This window comes from Oreochromis niloticus, linkage group LG7 (assembly GCF_001858045.2).
Source record: "Oreochromis niloticus isolate F11D_XX linkage group LG7, O_niloticus_UMD_NMBU, whole genome shotgun sequence".
In the NCBI taxonomy this organism is placed as follows: Eukaryota; Metazoa; Chordata; class Actinopteri; order Cichliformes; family Cichlidae; genus Oreochromis; species Oreochromis niloticus.
The window spans coordinates 30,879,785-30,900,953 of record NC_031972.2 but is presented as its reverse complement, the minus strand read 5'-3'; the positions used below and the strand labels follow the sequence as shown (position 1 = coordinate 30,900,953).

General features: G+C 38.0%; 1 protein-coding gene across 1 annotated transcript in view; it reads left to right on the top strand.

Moving 5' to 3' along the window:
* Positions 1-21,169, top strand: part of cacna1bb (calcium channel, voltage-dependent, N type, alpha 1B subunit, b) — a 205,377-nt gene that overhangs the window by 167,286 nt on the left and 16,922 nt on the right. Inside the window, exons 36-47 of the mRNA XM_025908900.1 lie at positions 1,203-1,313; positions 2,934-3,017; positions 3,982-3,984; positions 5,354-5,470; positions 6,208-6,273; positions 9,883-9,974; positions 10,098-10,248; positions 10,824-10,951; positions 14,797-14,893; positions 19,528-19,633; positions 19,758-19,865; positions 20,380-20,489. Of these exons, the coding sequence (XP_025764685.1) occupies positions 1,203-1,313; positions 2,934-3,017; positions 3,982-3,984; positions 5,354-5,470; positions 6,208-6,273; positions 9,883-9,974; positions 10,098-10,248; positions 10,824-10,951; positions 14,797-14,893; positions 19,528-19,633; positions 19,758-19,865; positions 20,380-20,489 (1,173 nt within the window). The remainder of the gene's footprint in view (positions 1-1,202; positions 1,314-2,933; positions 3,018-3,981; positions 3,985-5,353; positions 5,471-6,207; positions 6,274-9,882; positions 9,975-10,097; positions 10,249-10,823; positions 10,952-14,796; positions 14,894-19,527; positions 19,634-19,757; positions 19,866-20,379; positions 20,490-21,169) is intronic.

The following is a 21,169-nucleotide window of genomic DNA, read 5'->3' as shown; positions in this document are numbered from 1 at the left end:
TTTTCAGAAACCTGTCTGGAATTTCCATTCTTTTTTTTCTTTTTCTTTTTTTTTGCCTTTCCCGTTTGGTTCTTTAGCCATCAAAATTATTGTCTGAAGGCCAAGAAAGATGCCCCAAAAAAGAGAAAACAAGCAAAAAGAGAGCAACACAATAAACACAGCACCATTGCAATAACCTAGATAAGTGTAAGTAACAGTAAATACTAAGTATTGAATGTTTAAGGGATAGTCTTGATCTTTTGGATATCACAGGTGTTTTCACTCTTTGCCTGGCCCCTCACCCAGGACCATTTTGCTTTGTGAGACCCTACCAGGGCTGACTCACTAGAACATGCAAAACCCTCCACCACAGTGAGGTGGTGATTCATGGAGGGAAACGTCAACTAAAAATTTAATTCAAATTTAGTTTTGGGGCAGAAAAGTTCCATGGAGACAAATTTAGGAACTAGTGTTGGTGCCATATCACCGACAGTCAATCCTGGGGTGCAATTTTGATGCACAATTTTCTGACTGTTAGTGAAAGCAACAAGCTGTTCCTAGTCATGCCACCCCCCAGATCCTGATTATATGGTGATATCATAGAGCAAATACAAACAGTTAGAACAGGACCATAAGAGGGTGATTAAAAAAGCATTTGAGAGGTGCACAAGGAGGCAATCTCATAGACGAGATGGTTGGAATCTTGTTATGGGTTGAGTCCTGAAACTTTTTGTTCCCACTGCGTGCTTTATTCAAAACCAAGCAGCAACAATAATTGATCATGTGCAGTCCTATTTTATCTCTTCGATACATGGCTAAAGAGTATCGTGGCGTCTTTATGGCAGTCTTGCATGAACTCTGCAGATACATACAACCCCAGATCATTTCAATGTCAGTGAAATCACCTGCAGTTGCAATACAAGCCTTTTCTGATATGTAAGATGTTTAAAATTTAATAAGCCAGACCTGACAGATGCAGACGTCTCTGGTGGGTGCAAGCAGTCCAGAACAGAACAGGAGTGAATAAACATGAATAAAAAGGATCTGCAGTGTTTTGGTGTTGCGTTTACAGCTGTAGTTTTCAGTATCATGTACAGAGGGTGTCTGATCCATGCATTAAGTGTGCAATAAATAAGTCAATTTTACACACATTTATTGTTAATATAATTAAAGATAATAAAGAGCAGATATTCAGTGTTTCATGTTTCATCTTCTGTCCTCAGTTCTATGGCGCTCCAGATGTGTACGAGTCCATGCTGAAATACTTAAACATCGTCTTCACGGGCCTCTTCACACTCGAGTGCATACTCAAAATTATTGCCTTCAATCCACTGGTGAGTTGTCTTTGTAAGTCTGTATACTGTGCTGTACTCTGCAAGCAGCTATTGATGGTTCTGAAATGTTCCAGTTTACACTTAAAGAGTTGTGATTTGGTTCTTCTAAAGGTTAAGTTGATTTCAAGGTATCTTTTATTCAGTGGCACAGTCTCTCTTTAAGAAGACTGTATGGATCTCACCTCAAGCATTATGACACAGTAAATAAAATCTTGCTTTTTTGTATTAATTTCAGAAAGTGGAAGGGTTAGCTAACAAAACCAAGAGGGAGATAAACAGAAGAGTGCACAAAGGAAATAAATCTCCCAATGTGGCGCCGTCTGGCCTCCAGCGAAGCATTTCATCTTAGGCTCTATTCCATTTGCGAGGCCCATTTATTAAATAGCTTTTCTCACACACCACTTACCTCCACCTGTTTAGCTGTTAAGCCCAGATGACTGCGCTCACATCTGCCATCATAAATGCTCTGCTGCCACTGTAGCTCTTCAAAAAGCAGCTGCAGGCCCTGGCAGCAGCCTCTGCCCCGAGGAACAGGATGACTGACCAGTCTGAAGAGCCTCGGAAGTTATGCAAAAGACTGTGTTAGCATTTATGTGTGTGAATGTGTGTAATGTAAGCACATACAAAGTTGATTTGTGTGAACGTAAGGGAGGTAGATGCACAGGAGACTCATTCAAATGAGGCAGTGTAGGGGGAATGTTGCTGAAAAATGGATCATAGAATTTCTGCTTGGATTAGATGTCTTAGTATGAATTTGGGCAACCACAGTGCTGCCAGTCTGGTCAGTTTATTACAAAGATGAAATTAAATACATAAGAATAAAGGAATAGCTCAATAGTAATAATTTATGTAATCTATAATTAAACATGTTTTTAAACTGGCATTAGAACTTGGTTTATTGTGGTTAAAGCAGGGAAAATTATGTAATAGGCAACTTTGACATATCTATTAAAAGTTCAGTTATGGATTACAATTGTTCACATCTATTGATAATCCTGAGCTCCCGATTTTTTATTATTAGATTAAAGCTAAATTTAATATCTTATGCCGTTGGAGCAAAACGTGACCATATTTAGAGTAGAGGGTGGTAAGTCGTCAGGCACATCTAAAGACTGAATGGAGTGCAATGGACAGATACCTCCTTATTAGTCCTAAGCATCAGGGTAGTTTAATTTAGTACAATAAATATGCAATAAATATACACAAATCTAACGCAGCACAAACATACGCATACCCTGACCAGAATGGAGTGCCCATATTTACTTTACAAATGACACCAGGCATTTTACACAAGTGCACATGCAAACAAACACACACATCCACCTACACAAATGCACTCACATTCACCAGACAGGTCAACCCAATTAGTTTGATGTTTTATTGTTGTCCATTACAGGTGTAAATATTGTAATACTCTCAGTTTATGACTGTGAATGTGAACGAGAGCCAACTTGTAAAGCCCTTTGAATGAAGGCTCTATTTAAACAGCCGTTTTTCATTCGAATGTACACATGAAAGGGTGGAAAGCGGTTTAAAAGCAGTTAGTTATGATGAAGATACTGTATAAAATATTTAAAGGTTAACTATAACATCCACTTTTCTTCTTTCTCTTTCTTTTAGAACTACCTGAAAGAGCCCTGGAATGTGTTTGACTTTGTGACTGTGATTGGAAGCATTACAGACATTTTGTGCACAGAGATAAACGTAAGAGTTACATTTCTCATTGCATGCACCTACCTCCCATGGGTCACTTCCTACATGGGTACCAAAATTCAGTGCATGCTCAAAGCTGTAGGAGCACAACAGCAAAGCAGCATGCTGTGACACAGGAAGCAGACTTAGTCCAATCAGAGAAACTGTTATCACGATAATGGACTAATCAAAGTTAATATTTTGCTACAGTGGAAGTGATTTACTCTGGGCATGCAAGCGTTCAAATACTGTTATTATGATTAATCTATATTCTATTTTTTGATGTTTTTGTGTATAAAAAGCCAGAAAAAATGATGAAAAATACCCACCAAAGCAGCCTGGACTGTCAAAAAATCTGACAACCTAGACTGCTGATTTCACATTTTCTATTTTTTTCTTTTTTGGTGTTGTTGTTCAAGGTTTGAAAGCCAGAAATATCACCAATTCCTCCCAACTGTCAAATTATTCATTTAGTTGCTGTTCTGACTTTCACAAAAATTTGAGCTGTTGTAGCATTAATTTGCATGTGTTTTTGCTTAATGTCGGTATTTTATTTTTTTTCCAGCTTCAAATGCATCAGTGTGGAAGTCATGCTTTGCTGTACTCTTAGTCTCAGTCCTCGAATCAGCCAAACAAATCCATAGCAAAAATATGACATCATAAAAATCTATACATGAGCAAGGGAAGCCACACGACTTGAACATTAAACATTACAGTCTTGAACATTTAGTTTCCTATTTTTAATCACAGCAGATGCAAAGTATTTGTGCGGACTGAGGACTGAGGCTGGTTACTTTAGCTTTCTGTGTTGCAAAGTCAGCTTTTGTGTGACTTTCTCTTCCTGTGATCATTAGTCTTCTTCTCTGTCTCTTTTCTCTCGCTGCTTTTTTCCCCCCACTGTTTTTCATCTTCTGCTGTGTCTTTCCTGGCGCCTGTGCCCTCACTCTGCCCCTTCTGTCACATCTGACACCTCTAGACGGTAAGTGGCTTTCCTTGTTGGCCACTGATTTTGTCAGTTCCCCCGTCACTGTGCGCTGTTCTCTTCCACGGCTTTAGTTTAAAGTTTCTAACTACACCTTGAATGTGAGATCATATAAATGAAGACCTTTTAAACCAATGTAGCATGAAATGTGTGCTTTAACAGTAATCAGACCTTCTACAGCAATTACTGTTACATAAGCCCTTAATATGAAAATGTACAGTTCAGTCAGATCCACTACAGTGAAAAGAACGTTGTTATTTCCATCAGCAGTAATTTATATTTGGCAGCCTGGCGTTTTTTTCTGGCACCTTTCTGGCCTTCCATGTGCATGCAGCCAAAGGCTGCGAGAGCAGCAGCAAGGCTCCCTGTACAAAACAGTGGCAACAGACATGACACTGATTCAGTGTGAAAAGGAGGTGTGAAGGTGGAGGTGGGTTGCAAAGCGGTTTTCAGATGTTCAGCTACTGTAGGTAGTAACTTAAATAGCGTACATTTGCTTTAGCTTTAACCGAAATCAGTTGGTCTGCTTGGATTTTGGTTGAGCTATACTTCTTGGCCTGCCTTGTTTATGCTGCGTTCAGCTAATGACATTTCATTCAGCTGGATCAGTTCTGAGCTACGAAAGGATCAATTAGGATCAGAGCTAATATAGTTTTGTGGTTTCTAATTATTTTTTATTTTTATTTTATTTTGATGGTTTGTTTTTAATTCAGTTTAGTTTCAGTTAGTTTTAATGTCAGTTTTAGTTCATTATAATAACCTTGTTAATATTAGTTTGTCTGTATTGCTTCTAGATTACAGTATATCATCCCACTGATCCATCCATTTATCCATTTTTTTACTTGCTTAATCAGTTCAGGGTTGCAGGAGGACTGAAACCTATCCCAAAAGATCATAGGATGGGTGTCTAAGAGAGTAGTCTTTAAAAGTCTTAGGCAACCCCTCATTTCTCTGTATTCTGCTTCCAGGGAAACAGACATTCTTGTCAGTTTTAAAAGGTGTTTTGAGCAATAGTTTTGCAACCTTTCTGGAGTTCTCTCATAGTTCTTCTTTTGACATTGGCTACTCTGTCACGCATTTTTAGATGCATCCTTGTAACTGATTTTCAGGTTAATGTTGCTAATTGTTATTTATTTATTTACTCTTTCTGCTATTAGATCAAATTGTACATGGTTAGCTTGGAGAACATTAAAATAGAGTTTTACTGTAAATCTCAGTACACATTTTTTCCCTCTAGCAAAAAAGAAAAAAAAACTGAAATTGTCTACAAAAATGTACTGCAGTATGCTACCAGCTTAATAAATTATTAATAAAAATATCCTCAAATCTGGTACATAATAACAGATAATTTGTTTTTCTTTCCCAGAAAGAAAAAATCAACCTGAGTTTCCTGAGGCTGTTCAGAGCAGCTCGTCTCATCAAGCTTCTGCGACAAGGCTACACTATTCGCATCCTGCTGTGGACCTTCGTTCAGTCCTTCAAGGTAAGGAAAAAACTGAGTAACATAGAAACATTATAAACATCCGAGTTAGAGTCTGAAGCTTGTTGGTAAGTGTGTAAACTTGCAGAAAGAAACTGTAAATTTGGAAAGACACACGGGCTGGCAATCTGAGCCAGATTTATTTGCTCTTGCATGAAAGTATATCTCATACAATACAACTAGTGGAATAAAGGGCTCAAAAAGCAGGCCTAGGCATGCTTTTTCCTGTTCAAATTGAACAAAATGGCTCTCAGCAGACAGCAGTTTAGATTTTCACACCGTGCCGGTTTTGTTCTCTAAATCCCCTGGGACAAGTTGAGTTAAATGTGGAGCGCTGGGGCCACAGCACAGGGAATTTATAGCAGCTTTAATGTCAGTGGTGAGAGCTTTTAAGCCCAATGAAAATGGACAGTAGCTTCAGAGTGTTAAAAGGTGGCTATTTAATTACAACAAATGTTCGCCGCCTTCTTGCAGCCATATAAATAGTTGGTTGAAAAGAATCAACCCAGCAGGTCAGGTTCGTTGCTCGGGTTCTTAAATAAATACCGTAAAATGTTAGAAGGGCGCTTGTTGCTCTGTAGAGAATCCGATTTATGAGTGTGTATGTGCGTACAGACACAGACGAAGAGATCAAAAGAGGCACTGTGCCTCGTGTGTGTCTGTGTGTGTATAAAATGGATATTGTTGGTGCCATGCAGTATATGAGCGTGTTTAGTCTGTATTCATGTGTTTGCTTTCAGGCCCTGCCATATGTCTGCCTACTCATTGCCATGCTGTTCTTTATCTACGCCATCATAGGAATGCAGGTGAGTCATCATGTGAATAAAGCACATCTGAATTTCATGATTCAATGAAATATGCCTTTTACAAAGTGTAGATTTCCCAGGAGCCTATCAGAGAATTACCTGAGTGGGTGTGGCTACACTTTAGTTTGTGTTTAACTGGCATTTCACCATTTCTCTTAATTTGAAGTGCAGTATAGCGACTGGCATCATTTTAACCATATGCTCTATATAAAAGATGGATGTATAGTAGCTACCAGGAATTTACCCGTTAGTTTGTGGATTCATTTCGTTTTATGGTCATTGCCATCTTGGTTTTTGAAGCCACAGGTGACTACATTTACACCAGAGCGTGAATTTATCAGCCAGCAAGCACTCATAGACTATATTGGGGCATCAGATACCATCTAATTAATGATAAGTGAAATACAAATTTAATACTAGAATTTCATCCACTAAAACAGGTCCACGAACTTCCTAGACTGGCTTTTGGTGTAATTAACTGCACAGGAAGACAGTCATTTTCAGAAATAGTTTATCTCGCAGTTGGAAAATCCTTTTGTCACAGCAGTTAAAAATGCACCAAACATATGATAAATACCTTAACCTCCTAAGACCCGAACTCTTCCACGACATGCATTTTTAATTTCTCTTTGATATTTGGGCTGATTGGGGCCCGATGAATGCAAAAACAAAGAATTACCAGATTTTTTTTTTTTTTACCTTATTTTTGTTTTTAAGAAAAATAAGAGCCACATATGAGGATATTTGTTTAAAATTTCGATAGAACAGTAGCAGGATAATGTCCTCGTAAGTGGATATCAGGCCCATGTAGAGCAAAATTGAGTATTTTGGTCTAAATAACCCAAAATGTGATGTCCACATATGTGGACGCCAGGTCCTAGGAGGTTAAATAAGTACAATGCAGCTTGATAAAACCAAATATATAATTATCTTAACATGAAAAACTCCAAAAGCTCAAACCTCCAAAAAGAGAGCTCACTCGCTGAGCAGTATTTACTTTCAAGGGAGAAGTGTTGCATTTCATATATATTCATTTTGCTTTGTTTGCTGTTTTTAAACTTGCTGTCAGAAGTTTCTAGTGCAGTAAAAAAAAAAGGTACAAATTCCAGGTTTTTCTTATTAACTCTGTTGAAACCCATTCTACCTGACATATAGTAAATCTCATTGTTTACTAAAATTAAATGAAATGTTTAATAAAAAAATATAAAGGGGAAAAAAGATTTTGATCATAGGTTTTTTCTATTTATTTATTTTAACATTGTACATTAAACATTGAAATTGTTACGTATTTAAACAGTGATGCCATAGTATAGGAATGTGATTTTTATAATTTCCCATATGTCATTCAGTTTGTGCCTATATGTTGTCAGTACAAACACTGTCAGTAAGAAACACAGTTTTAAATAGCTCTATATAAAATTATTATCGTTTTGATGTTTAGATCAGCCTATTGACCTCCAAGGAGGGGTCAGAGGTCAAATGTTACATGATATTTTATGGTAAATGGCCTGTATTTATATAGCGCTTTAACAGTCCCTAAGGACCCCAAAGCGCTTTACATATCCAGTCATCCACCCGGCGGTGTGTAAAGATTTTAAATCTTTACACACCGCGCTTGTAAGAACTTAAGGCTTTTTGTCCATTTTTAACAAATAAATCATTAATCAGTAAATCATTCAAGTCATTAACCCCACTCTACACCTCTACAAAGTTTTATCTGAATTCATCCGAAACTTCACACGTGATATCGTGTTTACAGACAGAATGACACGCGACCATTTTTGATGCTTCAAACACTATCAAAAACCTCGTGGATGCAGGCGATGAGATTAAAACGACTCTTAACTGAAAATAAAACAATTGAATATTTCTAAGTCAACGAAGCAAAACAAACAATAAAAAAATTTCTTCCTAAATGTTCCAAAAACTTCAAAGCAAATACCAGCTGACATTCAAGTGGCTCAGTATAACAGTGTGGCAAACAGTGCAGTGCAATGAAGTGATGTCGTGTGTGCTACAGTAAGTGTTATGACAGTGCAGGGCTGAGATAACCTGTTAGCATGAGAGAACAGATGAATCTCTGCTAGACAGATGTTTGGAACTATGCAGAGTCTTTGCTTCTTTATTTCTGCTCTAAAGTTTGACGATTTGAAATACTTGCATGTGGGGATTGATCCTCTTTGGAAGTCAGCCACAAGGAACATCAAGGAACTGCAGTTTGTAACACTTCCGCGTGACACTTCATTTTTCAGCCACTGATGCTGCAGCTTGAATGTAATTGATTAATAGTCGTTGTTGACTGCAGACTTACAGAACTTCTGTGCTGGATAAATGCTATTCCCAGATGGTTCCTGTGTTCATTAAATTTAATGCATTTTGTCCTGTACAGCAACCACAAGAAAAATGTGTCTGGCATTGCTATATGACTGTTTTCTACATGTTTGATACAGTCCTGGTAAAGACATTACATTATAAACTTAAGCACAGACTAAATGTGTTTTTAGAGTGGATTATTCTTTATTTTTGAGGCAGCTGATATAAAGGATTCCAATATGTTTTTCCTGAAAAAATGGAGGGACAAGATGCTACCTGCATAGGTGACTGCTATCATGGGTCTCCTGGGTATAGCAGCTGGTGTTTATAGGTCAGCAGGACGGACTTGCCAAGAGGCAAATGAATATTTTAAAAAGGCCTCTGGGATGTTTTATTGGACTGACACTAGGATAACCATGAGTTATGACAGCTATCTACTCTCTTTGTGTCTGCCATTCAGTTCCAGTTCAGATCAGAAATGGTTTCCTGGAACAACATTTGCATTAAACTATGCTGACGTAGCATAAACGAGTAATTCTTGAGATAAGTGATAAGCCTGTATCTGCACAATGTATGCAATAAGTAGTTGCAATGCACGCTACATTACACAGTTAATGACAGATAACGCATATACACAAAGAAGGAAAATTAGCTCTAGCTTTATTGGCTTACAAAAGCAGTTTGTACAAGGCCACAATATAATTATATTTCATATTCAAATTACATCCATAAACCACTGTGTGCATGGCATCCATTAGTACCTATTATATTCAGTGAAGAAACTTAACAAAGACAGAAAGGGCCACACTGGGAATTATAAGTATACTGTTTATTGGCAGATTATAATTTAGCGTGAAATACATTTTCAACATTTCTACAATGTGACAACAACTGGGGCATTTAATATAAATAATGCATAATATATACGGAAAAGAGAGGGTCTTTAATTTTCTGGACGTAGTTTTACATGTAAGTCTTACATAGCAATGTCACAGGTCTGAACACAGCAACTCAGTGTAGGGTGGGAAATATGTATAATTTCCATCCAGCTGAGCCTTCTGCTGTGAAATCGGCTGAAGCCTCATGTGTTTATTTGACTTTGGGTTATAATTCATAAATCTCTTACCAAGAATATTTCTTACAGCTAATATTATAACACAGGTTTTTACAAAGGACCAGAGTAAGAGTAAGACTGAGAAAAAGGACCTTGGTTTGTACTACAGGAGTTTCTTATAATCTAAATTATTGGGTTAAAAACAGTTCTCATGATCTATAACACCTCCTTTGTTGCTGCAGGTGTTTGGTAACATCGAGCTGATTGAGGAGAACGCCATAAACCACCACAACAACTTCCAGACCTTTTTCCAGGCCTTGACCCTTCTCTTCAGGTAACCCTGCTTCCATGCTCTAATAGTTCTGGCAGCTCAGATAATCCAATGATTTTGGGTCAAACTAACTCAAGCACTCACATTCACTTTTCACTCCTGTATCTTTACTTGTGCATCTTCCAGGAGCGCAACAGGCGAGGCGTGGCATGAGATCATGCTAGCATGCCTCAGTAACCGGCCGTGCGATAAGCTCTCAGGAACTACAGGAGACGAGTGTGGCAGTGACTTTGCCTATTTCTACTTTGTCTCCTTCATCTTCCTCTGCTCCTTTCTGGTAAATACCTCCTCCTACTGCATGTTTTCATCGACTTACGTTTTCCAGAAGTTTAATGTTCTTATTCTGAAAGTCTCAGAACAATGCTGCAAGTAACAGCGAGTTAAAGAGAACAATAGGAATTAAATGTAAATGAGGTGCTGCTGAGGAGACAAACCCCTGTAGATAACAGTCTGTTTAACTGCTGTTTATGCTCTTTTCATAAATCTAATTCAGTGACACAGACACATTCATAGAACATTTTAATGAGGCCTGATTATTGCCTTTAATAGCCCAGTAGTGTTGCCATTATGAGGCAATAAAGTTGTTAGCAAAGCTAATTTTGAATTCTCCAATTTATACAGAGAATGCATAAAATTAAATGCATGCATAACAAAATGTTATCTAGTAATATAGATATGTGTTTTTGAATGAATGTGTAAAGCATTCCTTTAAAGAAGAATGCATGGGCTATATAATCACCTCAGTACCGTGCAGTTTAAAAAAAAAAAAAAGTTTAGGTAATAGCTTAAATTAATACCTATTAATTAACATGTATGCAATTTATTTCACTTTACTGTGATTTCATTTACCAGATGTTGAACCTCTTTGTTGCGGTCATCATGGACAATTTTGAGTACCTGACCAGGGACGCCTCCATCCTGGGGCCTCATCACCTTGATGAATTCATACGTGTGTGGGCAGAGTATGACCCTGCTGCCTGGTAGGAGCCTTTTCTGACTTTGCTACATTTTACTCCCCAGTGTTAGGAAGTGGTAAAGGTGGTTTTCATTTGAAAGGAAGCCAAGTTAGGAAGCAGAACAGTCTCAGATTGACTTCTGTGTCCCAGCTGGATAACTCTGAGCTTGAGCTCAGAGTATGGGCTGAAGCTGGTGACAATCCCCTCTTTTGGTTGGACTGATGCATGCAAATCCAGAGTTCCACTCGGCGTCCACTCAGCTCTCCTCGCTGATAAGCTCCAAAGCGACTCAGTCTCTCACTGTGGTGTGAAGAGAGACTATTTCTATCCATCCAGTTGGGGAATACAGGTTCATGTCATGACCCTCTCTGCTCTTTACACCAAACAGAAGCAGTTTACCTTTAATAAAACACTATAAAAGTTTTGAGTGAGACAGTAATCTGTCTCAGGTTATGAAAGGCTCCTTAGGTTTTAACGAAAGCTTCACAGGAGCCTTGTCAGTGAGTCGGGACTCCAGGAGAGATGAGAAATATGAAATTATCATCACCTGACAGACATTACGGGGGAGGAAATATTATTTATTCCTTTGAATATAAATGAGCTGCTCTCAGAAGTGCCTACAGTAACATTCAGCTTATTCTCCACTGCTATAACTCCTCTTTATGTCGGGTTAGGTACATTTAAGGCTTATCGTTTTCAGCTTTTATCAAAATTGGTGATTTTCTATACAAAAGTTGTCATGTGCTACACTGTGGAAGTTATTTACCTACATTTTTCAAGGAGCTTAATCTTTGGGTGTGAAAACTGACAGTTTTACTAAAAACTGGAGTTTAGTTTCTGAGCTTTAAGGCAACTGTTATTGTGAATTTGCACTATGTAAATAAAATTTAGTTGAATGGAATTGAATCCTAGCCTGAGATCCACCTCTCACCACTGGTTACGATACTCTGTATCCCTCCACAGTGAAACCTGATCTGTTTCACAGACAAGTTGGAAGTCCAGAGTTGGTAAAGAAGATCAGCTTGTGGGGGGAATTTAAAATCAGTCTTTTGATTTTTATTGAAAAACTATGATCATCTTTAATCGAACATCCAAGGGAGAACATCCAGTGAGTGGCAGTTACTGGGTGAAAACAGCTTGTTGACGCCAGAGCTCAGAGAGAATGGTTAGATTGGGTCAAGCTGATAGAAAAGCAACAGTAACTCAAATAACCACTTGTTACAACCAGTGTGCAGAATATATGTTATGCAGAAGATCTTCCCTGGTGGGAACACAGGAGACATAGAGCCTTGAAAAGATGGGCTACAGCAGCAGAAGACCACACTGGATGCCACTCCTGTCAGCTAACAGTTCACACAGGCTCACCAAAATTGGACAACAGAATGTCATAACTAAAAAGCAGCCAATAAGTGTATAAAGTTCTACTGACAAATTTGTAGCAGCTTACAGAATTTATTCCACATTGCACATTTTTAATTCTCAAAAAAAATCCACTGATGTATTAAAAAAGAGAAATTTAAAACAAACTGAAAAATGAAGATATTGTGCTGTATTTGTTTTTCTTCTAACTGCCTCTTCTTGACAGTTGTTTGTTAATGTCCACTGACTGATAAATGATCAATATGAATAGAGAAAATGGGATAACCTATAATCTAACCTCTCGATTATGTCTCATCTCTTTCAGCGGGAGAATATGCTATCGGGATATGTACAAATTGTTGCATTTTATCTCGCCTCCTCTGGGCCTGGGGAAGAAGTGCCCCAGCAGGGTGGCTTATAAGGTTTGCACTACCCCACAGTCCGTTTGTTTTTTAAGGGACTGTGATGGTTTCAGACTGTCAGTGTCTCTTCTCATTCCCTGGGGTGCCAGAGAATGACCTGAACACACATGCATACAAACGCTCATCGATCCTCCACTAACCAGCCAGCAGGTAACCATGTCGAGTGCAGGAAACAATGCAGCATGTCAGCCTCAAACGGAAGGCATCAGATGCCATGTCTAAGATATTTTCCTGCTTCTAAACACAGGAGTGAAAGAAGAGTGACGACGAGAGCATTGTGTGCTTTGTTTCCACTTTGGTTACTGCTGTTGTCTCTTAGCATGCAGAAAAAGAGTGCATGTTAAAGGAATACTCCACTGAACATCTAGATTTTGATTCATAAGCACCAACTTAAGAGGTGAAACTGAAAAATTTAAAGCTGCTGTTTTAGATCAGATGTTCTTAAGTTTCATGGCACCTAAGAAGCCCTGGACGTCATCAAAACTGTGTTGATTTAAAATTTAAAATCAATTTTGAAATGTTCAACTTCCCATTTACTCTTAGCTGCATAAATGACATTAAGCTCATGAAAAACTATCAGACTTTATCTAACAACTTAACTGTTAACTGTAATTTTAGCCGATTATTCTAGCTAGCTATTGCTATTAATTGCTATTAGTGCTATCTAGCGATTATCTGTTAATAGGTAGATCCATCTGTTCTGCTTAGGTGGGAATTATTTATTTAAATTCATATATTTAACGTAAAGTTTCATCTATCTCTCATTTGCAAACAGTTTCCACCTGTTGTTAGCCATAGTTTTAGTTAATCATGTCCAATTTTTCATTAATAACCTTATTTAGCTATTTTATCCTTATGTTTATCTTACACATGTCTCATCTAATAATTAATTTTTTTATCCGTAAAACATTATTTAACTAAGATGTTCTGTTTTCACTTTACATACTTTTAGCTACCAATAGCAACTGCTAGCTATATTTTTAGTGAACATTTTTTTATTACTTTTTGATCATTTTTTTTATCTGTTTAAATAATTTATGCATTTATTTTGGTAGTCCATATCAGCTGCTTATCCATTACTCTTTGGTATCGTCATACTTGGTGCTATTCAGTCAATTTGTGCACACATGAACACAATAGTTGTACTCAGGCAGATCAAAACAACAGAAACACTAAAATCCTTGGATTGTCCCCTCCCAAATGCACTCTAGAGTGGATTATGGTGAGAACGTGGCCGACCTCGATCTGACTCAACTACCAGGTGTATGCTACAGGTTTGAGCTAAACGCCTTTCTGTAGCCATATAACCATAAATGTATGTATCCTGTGATACAGCAGAGTAGCCGGGTCAACTGAGTCAGACTGGAGTAATCCAACTGTAGGTATGAGAACATCTTAACTTTTCCACTACACTTGTTTATTTTTTAATATTAGTTTAGTAAATCTATTCACGTGCCCCCTGGCTACTGCAAAAATACACCCTGTCAACTGTTTGTACCGCTGGTAATGACCGCTTTAGATTATGATTTATAGATAATTTATTACACTGACCCAGAATTATGGAAAAGAAGAAAGGAAGTACACCAAACTATTCTTATAAACGTCTTCAGATACTTCACCATTTATTTAAATAAAATAATATAATGTCATTGCAGCTTCTGTAAAGTAGCCTTCAAACTTTCTACAGTCACCTTTTAAGGATTGCTACAGGCAATAAAATTTACTTGAAATTGATTGTTTTTTTTCAAGGAGTATTCCTTTAAAGAAAAATGCACTCAGATTTGTTAATGCATACCTTCCACTGGGAACCTTTCATCTTTGTACAGGCAATCCTCTGGATCATCCTCCCCTCCTTCCTTCTCTGGAATCCATTCCTGAATCTGTAAATTCAACTAGGATGGCATTCCTGGTCATCATATCCTGGAAATCTTATTAACAAGGATTTCTGTGTTTCCTCTCCCTTCTCTTTTTTTTGGTTTCGCCACTTTCTGTTATAACTTCCCATTCTCCTTTTAACCACTCCACCTCCTCACCTGGGGACACTCCATCCTTCCTTCCATGGTCTCCTACCAACCTTTCCCTGACAAGTGGCCGCATAGCTTACCGGGATATGTACGAGATGCTTCGGGACATGTCCCCTCCACTAGGTTTGGGAAAGAAATGTCCACCCCGAGTCGCCTATAAGGTAGAATCGCATCTTCCTCCTTCCTTATTCCTTCCTCCTGCAGCCACTGCAGGTTGCCTGTGCTCACCTGTCAAACATCTTCAGGCTTCTGTCAGTGTGTCACAGCTGATATCTTCTGGCCTGCTGTTCTGATGTTCTTTCTGTGTTCTTGTGTGGCTCTCTGGGCTTTTCTTGCTCTGTGAGGGTTTTCTGTGCATTTTGTTAGTCTGCTCCAGAGGGCCAGGCAACAGTGATAAATAGAAATAAATCAGAGAGATGAGGAAAGCATCATATTCACAAAGTCTCCATTGGAAAATAGGAGGTATTGCTTATTAAAATGGCAGCAGCATCAACTAAAATATGTTTTTTCTGTTTGATAGTTAAACCCGTGGTTACTTTCTATGTTGACACCACAGAAAATTATTATGTATTCTGTAACTCCACAGAGCTTTTGCTTATTGTTTTGGTTTTATGGCCGTCTTGGCACCCCTGTTTCCAGCAGCAGCAGCAGCAGCAGCAGGTGGCTGTTTTCAGTGAACATGCTCTGCTAAATCCACTGTACACCATCTGCCAAGCACCAATTAACAGAAAAACAAAGATAGCGACTAGCTGGTGAGGAAAGAACATCTAGCCATTTGGATGAGATATTTTTCGCAAGGATTAGTGGAGATTGAACACCATTTATGAACTTAATGCATGCCATTCTGTGATTTGGTCAAGTAGCAAGTAACAGACCTGTAGGATAATCCAGCTGTGGGTCAGTTGCATCTGGAAATGTTTGGTTTAAAAAAAGGGTGCAAAGATCCACACAAACACTCAGTGAATAAGAGAACAGGTCGTTCCCCTGTTCTCTTATTTTGTTACTTTGGAAATACTGTTGATGTCTGTAAGATCAAGAAAATACCTTTAAGGATATACCCCACAAGATAAATGGTAAAAAAGTAGTGTTTTGATTATCTGCCAGGTTTCCAACAGGTCTTAAGGGATGACAACATACAGATGAATCACGTTTAAAATTAATTTCTTTTCCTGATGGCTTTGGTGAAATCTGGTTGACACTTTATGTTCATATAGAGAAAATTGTAACAGATTTGGTGATTTGTTAAACCGTAGCCTCTTTTTGTTTTATTCTTTCTTTTTTTATACTTAGAAACTGTTCGTTTAGATCTGACAAACCTAGGCTATTCTTGGGGTTTAATTAGTTAGCAAATGTTAGCATGCTAACGTACCCCGCAATGTAATACTAACATAAATGTTAGCACATAGCCCACTATGTAAGGGCCAGCTGTGACATAAAAATGGCTGAATGTATTCTCTAGTTTCTGCATTGTGAAAGCTATGAAAGAAAGCTAGTGCAGACCTTAACCTGAGATAAAAGCAGAAAATTGTGAATTGTACCTTCTGCTAAATACACAACAAGCTAACTTGCTTTGGGTCTGATCTCCCCAGAGAGAACTATAAAAGCTATGTCAGGAATTAAGCTTACATATTGAAATGAAATCTGGTTTAAGAATTTAAAAAAAAGACAGAGAATATTTAGTGATTTTTTTTTCTTGAAGGATCAAATCTGGATTCACGTGCTGAAAAGGATTTATTGAGGAATCTCTCATTCCTGCAAAATGAGTCATTTTAAAACATTTTCACCATCATCTTATCACTGAACGGAATAAAAGAGACCCTTTCCCATGTGTCCTGTGATTAGAAGACCTTTTATCCTTGTCAAGTGGGAGTCAAGTATATGTATATACCTCAGGTAGTCCCTGTGCTGGCTGCTAACCTCTTAGCATGCAGTCTTAATGTGAGTGGTTCCAGTATGTGCGCAACTGTCGAAATGAATCAGATTTAAAGCAGCCCTGCCCTTGCCCCAGTTAAAAATGTCTGGGTCTGACGTGGCTGCATCTCCAAATATAACTCTTGTTTTTGTGAATCGGAAGGGAAAGACATTGAACAAAGCGAGAGCAGCGGTCCACTTGAGAGCAAGGCTAGCATTTTTATCTTCCCCATTTCCACTTTTTTTCTATTTCTCCACTCACACCACTTTTCTGTTGATCACACTCTTTGTTAACCTCCCTTAGTTTCTAAAGAACGCGTTATCATCCTAGTCACAGTTGTCCCTGTTGCCCGTTAGTTTACACTTTTATGTTCTGACTGTAGGCAAAGCATCACTCTCCCTTTTGACATTTTATCCTCTCTGAGGATTTCTTTTTCACTCTATCTTCCCTTTTTTGTGGCCAATATGTGCAGCTTATGTCTTTGCACGTATGTTTTCTGCATAACAGCATCTAGCACCTTTTTGATGGTGTGTTTCTTCGTCTTGTGTCTTCAGCTTTTATTCTTATTCAGTCTGTTTCTGAGAACTACAGAAGCAAGATTTCATATGTGTCGATGTTTTCTACAGTCCAGGCACTAACTGCCCCTCCTCCTCCTCTGTTACTCGCCTCTAAGCTCCATCTCTTCATCTTCTTTCTGTATATCTGCGTTGTGTCCATTTGACTTGAAGAAAGTGAAGACCATCAATTATAGCTATCCTGTTTGTCTGCTGTGTCTGAACTTTCTCCAGTTGCAGTTCAAAGTCATACATGCAATACATGCATGCTTCCACCACCCCTATTATATATTCATATATGCATGTGTACATGAATCATTGCATTGCTGCACTGGCATGGATTTCTGCTGACTAGTTTCTGCTTTTTAACAATGGATGCAAAATAAATTCAGTGAAAGTTCTTTAAAATCGTTGTTTACTTTTTTAAAATTTGAGATTCAGTGCTGCCAAGCAGTTGCTACTAATAGCAATTTTAAATATTTTTTAATTTAAAAGTATTGAGAGTGGACCTGAAGCTTGCATTGTAAGTAGCCAATTTTGTCTGAAATTCTAAGTACATTCAATTTTGAATAATATGGAAGAGAGAAAAGCAGCAAATCGTCAGACTGGTGAAGCTAGAATCTGCTATTAAACTATTAAAATAATCATTAATGTCATCATTAGTTAATTAGTTTATTATGTAGGCAAGTCTTTCCAAAACTAAGTTAAATTTAATTTCTTTTATGCTGGTGCAGTGACCTGTTCTTTCATGTTTCAAGACAAAGAAACTTATCATTAAAAAAGGTTTTGAAGCCAGGTGATTGGAAATGGTTGACTGGTTTAAACCAACCAATATTCTCATTTTGATGGTGCTGGCAAATTGAGGTTGTGGAAGCTCTATTATAAATATAAATTTCCAATTTAAATAGATTCACATTGTTCTCACATAGAACAATAATAATTTAGCACTATAATCAAATGGTTCTTGGGATTTTTTATTTAGGAAATAGAACCATTACAGGTAGGGTGTGAACAAGTAGGAGAAAAATACAGAGTGAAAGTTGGTGCAGTTTTTAATTTTACTAAAATTTGACTTGGACTTTTTTTTCCTTCTAGAAAAAAGTATCTATTATAATGTAACTATAAGGTAATTTAGCCCTAAAGTGATGGAGGACAAGTGAAACCCCAGAACCATAGAATGTATATAAAAGATGGATGTAGTGCCTTAAACCTGCATTCTTTCCAATGACCACCAGGGGAAACTCCTATGAATGCAAAAGGAAGTCTGTCATCTCAAACCCTAGTTTCAGTCAGGTCTGCAACTCAGTCATCCAGTTTTGAAATGGCAATACGCCAACAGCAAAATTGCTCAGCTTGAAGTTTCACAACAGAATGTCATTAACTATTGGGTGATAGTGGCTATGTGTAACTTATGTCTAGTCTATGGCAAAAAAGCATTTGAACATTCAGATAAAATTAATGTGCTGCTTCAGTGAAAGACTTTCACTGAAAGTTAACAGAAAGTTAAACAAGATTCCCCGTCTTCTGTTCCTTGCTCAGTGTTTTTAGGATATTATAGCAGGAATAAACCCCACAGACCATAAGCACATAGAAAATACTGGCTTGATTTTTATCTCTTGCAGCATTTTCAGCACATTAACATTTTGATGGTTGGTTTTTCTGTCAAACTGATTAAAGAGCTGCGTGCCCACCAGCGACCTTTCTTTTCTCCTCCTTAAGTGACTATTTCGAGAACGAAGGACATGCTGCTGCATGTTTCCAGCAGCAGCAGCAGCAGTGAAGGCTCACAGTGCTCAGCATTATAAGTTAATCATATTTTCAGTTTTCGGAGAACTGTGCCATGTAGCAGTCTCGTAGCAACGACAGCAGCCATAAATGGCTCTGTTTACTGCTGTTAGCTTGTGGCAAAAAAAGGGTGAATCTTTATTTGGATGGACTAAAATAATTGATAGTGATGACTGATATATCTTTTTTCAAAGAATTTATTTATTTTTTTTGCATTTTTACTTTAATTTTACAGTAAACATAGGAGAAAAATTATTTTATTAACCTCACCCCAAATATTTACTCTTTTAATCACTAATGATTCTGTAGTCGATGCATTTGCTGCATTCTTTTTGTTTTATCTGTTGTGATGGGCATCTCTTGTCATTCTTATCATGTCTATATTAAATAATATGGCCATGAATCATTATTTGCTGCCACAGCATGTAACTGTAGATCATCATACCAGTTAATGAAAACAAATCTTTGTTGTTCTGGTGTTTCTTAATCTTTTAAAATGAGATAAATCCAGAATTGATGAGCAATCCTTTAATTTGTTGTGTAGCGATTGGTGAAGATGAACATGCCAATTGCAGATGACAACACAGTGCATTTCACCTCCACCCTGATGGCCCTGATTCGCACCGCCCTGGAGATCAAGCTGGCATCTGGTGAGACTAAAACTACAAAAGCCAGAATCCCTTGCAGCTGCCCTGACATCTTTGATGTGAATGTGAATGGCGCTGAACTCTCTGGTGCAGATGCGATGTGACATGTTTGTGGGCTCGTCCTCAGGCATGCTGGCACAGCGTTTGTGCGATGCTGACCTGAAGAGGGAAATAAACCGAGTGTGGCCCAACCTGTCACAGAAGACCATGGATCTGCTGGTGACGCCGCATAAATGTGAGCTACAGCTGTGTGCGGGCTCTGATGGGATTTACTAGTTTTTGCTGGTTATATGGTTTTTATTTTTACTAACTTTACCTTTTAAGTTTTGTTTTTGCTATGTTTCCTTCTATCTTATCACTCTTGTTTGAGCTTGAACGTTAGGCTAGATTAAAGAAAACAAACAGTTTAAAATGATAAATTCTGTTAATGAGCTTTGCAGATTTTAGTTTTTAAAGTAAAAAACAAAAGATGTTTACTGTGGTGAAAACATTAAAGAGAAACACATCTGTTGTGAAGACATACACGCCATAAAAAGTTAAACCACTGTACAGTTACCTGGTCACTAGTGGACTGTGTACTAACTACTTCATAAGATGATTCGTTTTTGTTGCCGTGTGTTTTCTTTTGTTTTGCTCGAGTAATCCTGCTGCAAACTGTTGCAGTCTCACCCCCGGGTTGTAATTTTGCTGCTCCTCTGTCGCCATCTGCTGCTTACTTGGAGGAACTGTCTCTCACTTGTCTCTTCTAGATAACGAGCTGACTGTGGGGAAAGTCTATGCGGCTCTAATGATCTACGACTTCTATAAGCAGAATCGTGCCAAGAGACTCCAGCAGCAGAATTCTTCAGATGGACCTCAGGTACATCACTGAAGCAAAATTCAGCCATGCGTTATTATCTCCAGCTCACTTCATCCAGTTAGAAAAAATCCTAAGCAAATTAGACTATTTGGTCACACCCATTGTCTGCCTTGCCCTCACTGGTTGCACCTGTTTCGTGTTTGTTCCTTGTGTATTAATAGTCCCCTGTTCCCCTGGTTAGATGTCAGTCCATCTGTTTAGCAGCCTGTGTACCCTCTTCTTTATCCAACCTGTTTGTGTGTGTGTGTTCATCTCCTTTGTTTCTTTCCAGTTCTATTCTAAGTCATTGTGAGGTTATATTATTTTTTGTGTAGTTTTTCCTGATCATCCAGCCTTAGTCACTTCCCATGCTTTTGTTTGCCAACCTTCACTTTTGTTTGTTTGCTTCAGGCTGTTTCTGGGTTGGTTTTTTTTGTTCCTTCCTGTTTATTCATGTTAAAATTAAAGCTCGCCTTTCTTTGGTATCCTTGCCTCTTGAATTCCTTCCTTCTTTTGGTCCTTTTTAGACTTGTGTTCAGAGTATTTCTTAACACATTGATTTTTGATATTTGACAAATTAAAGGATTAAAGTAAAAGGAAAGGAAAAGAAACAAAACATAGAAACAACGCTGCTGCTATTCGAATTCCGAAAAAAGATTTTTAAAAAATCTGGTTGTTTAAAGTGTCATCTTTAATGATGA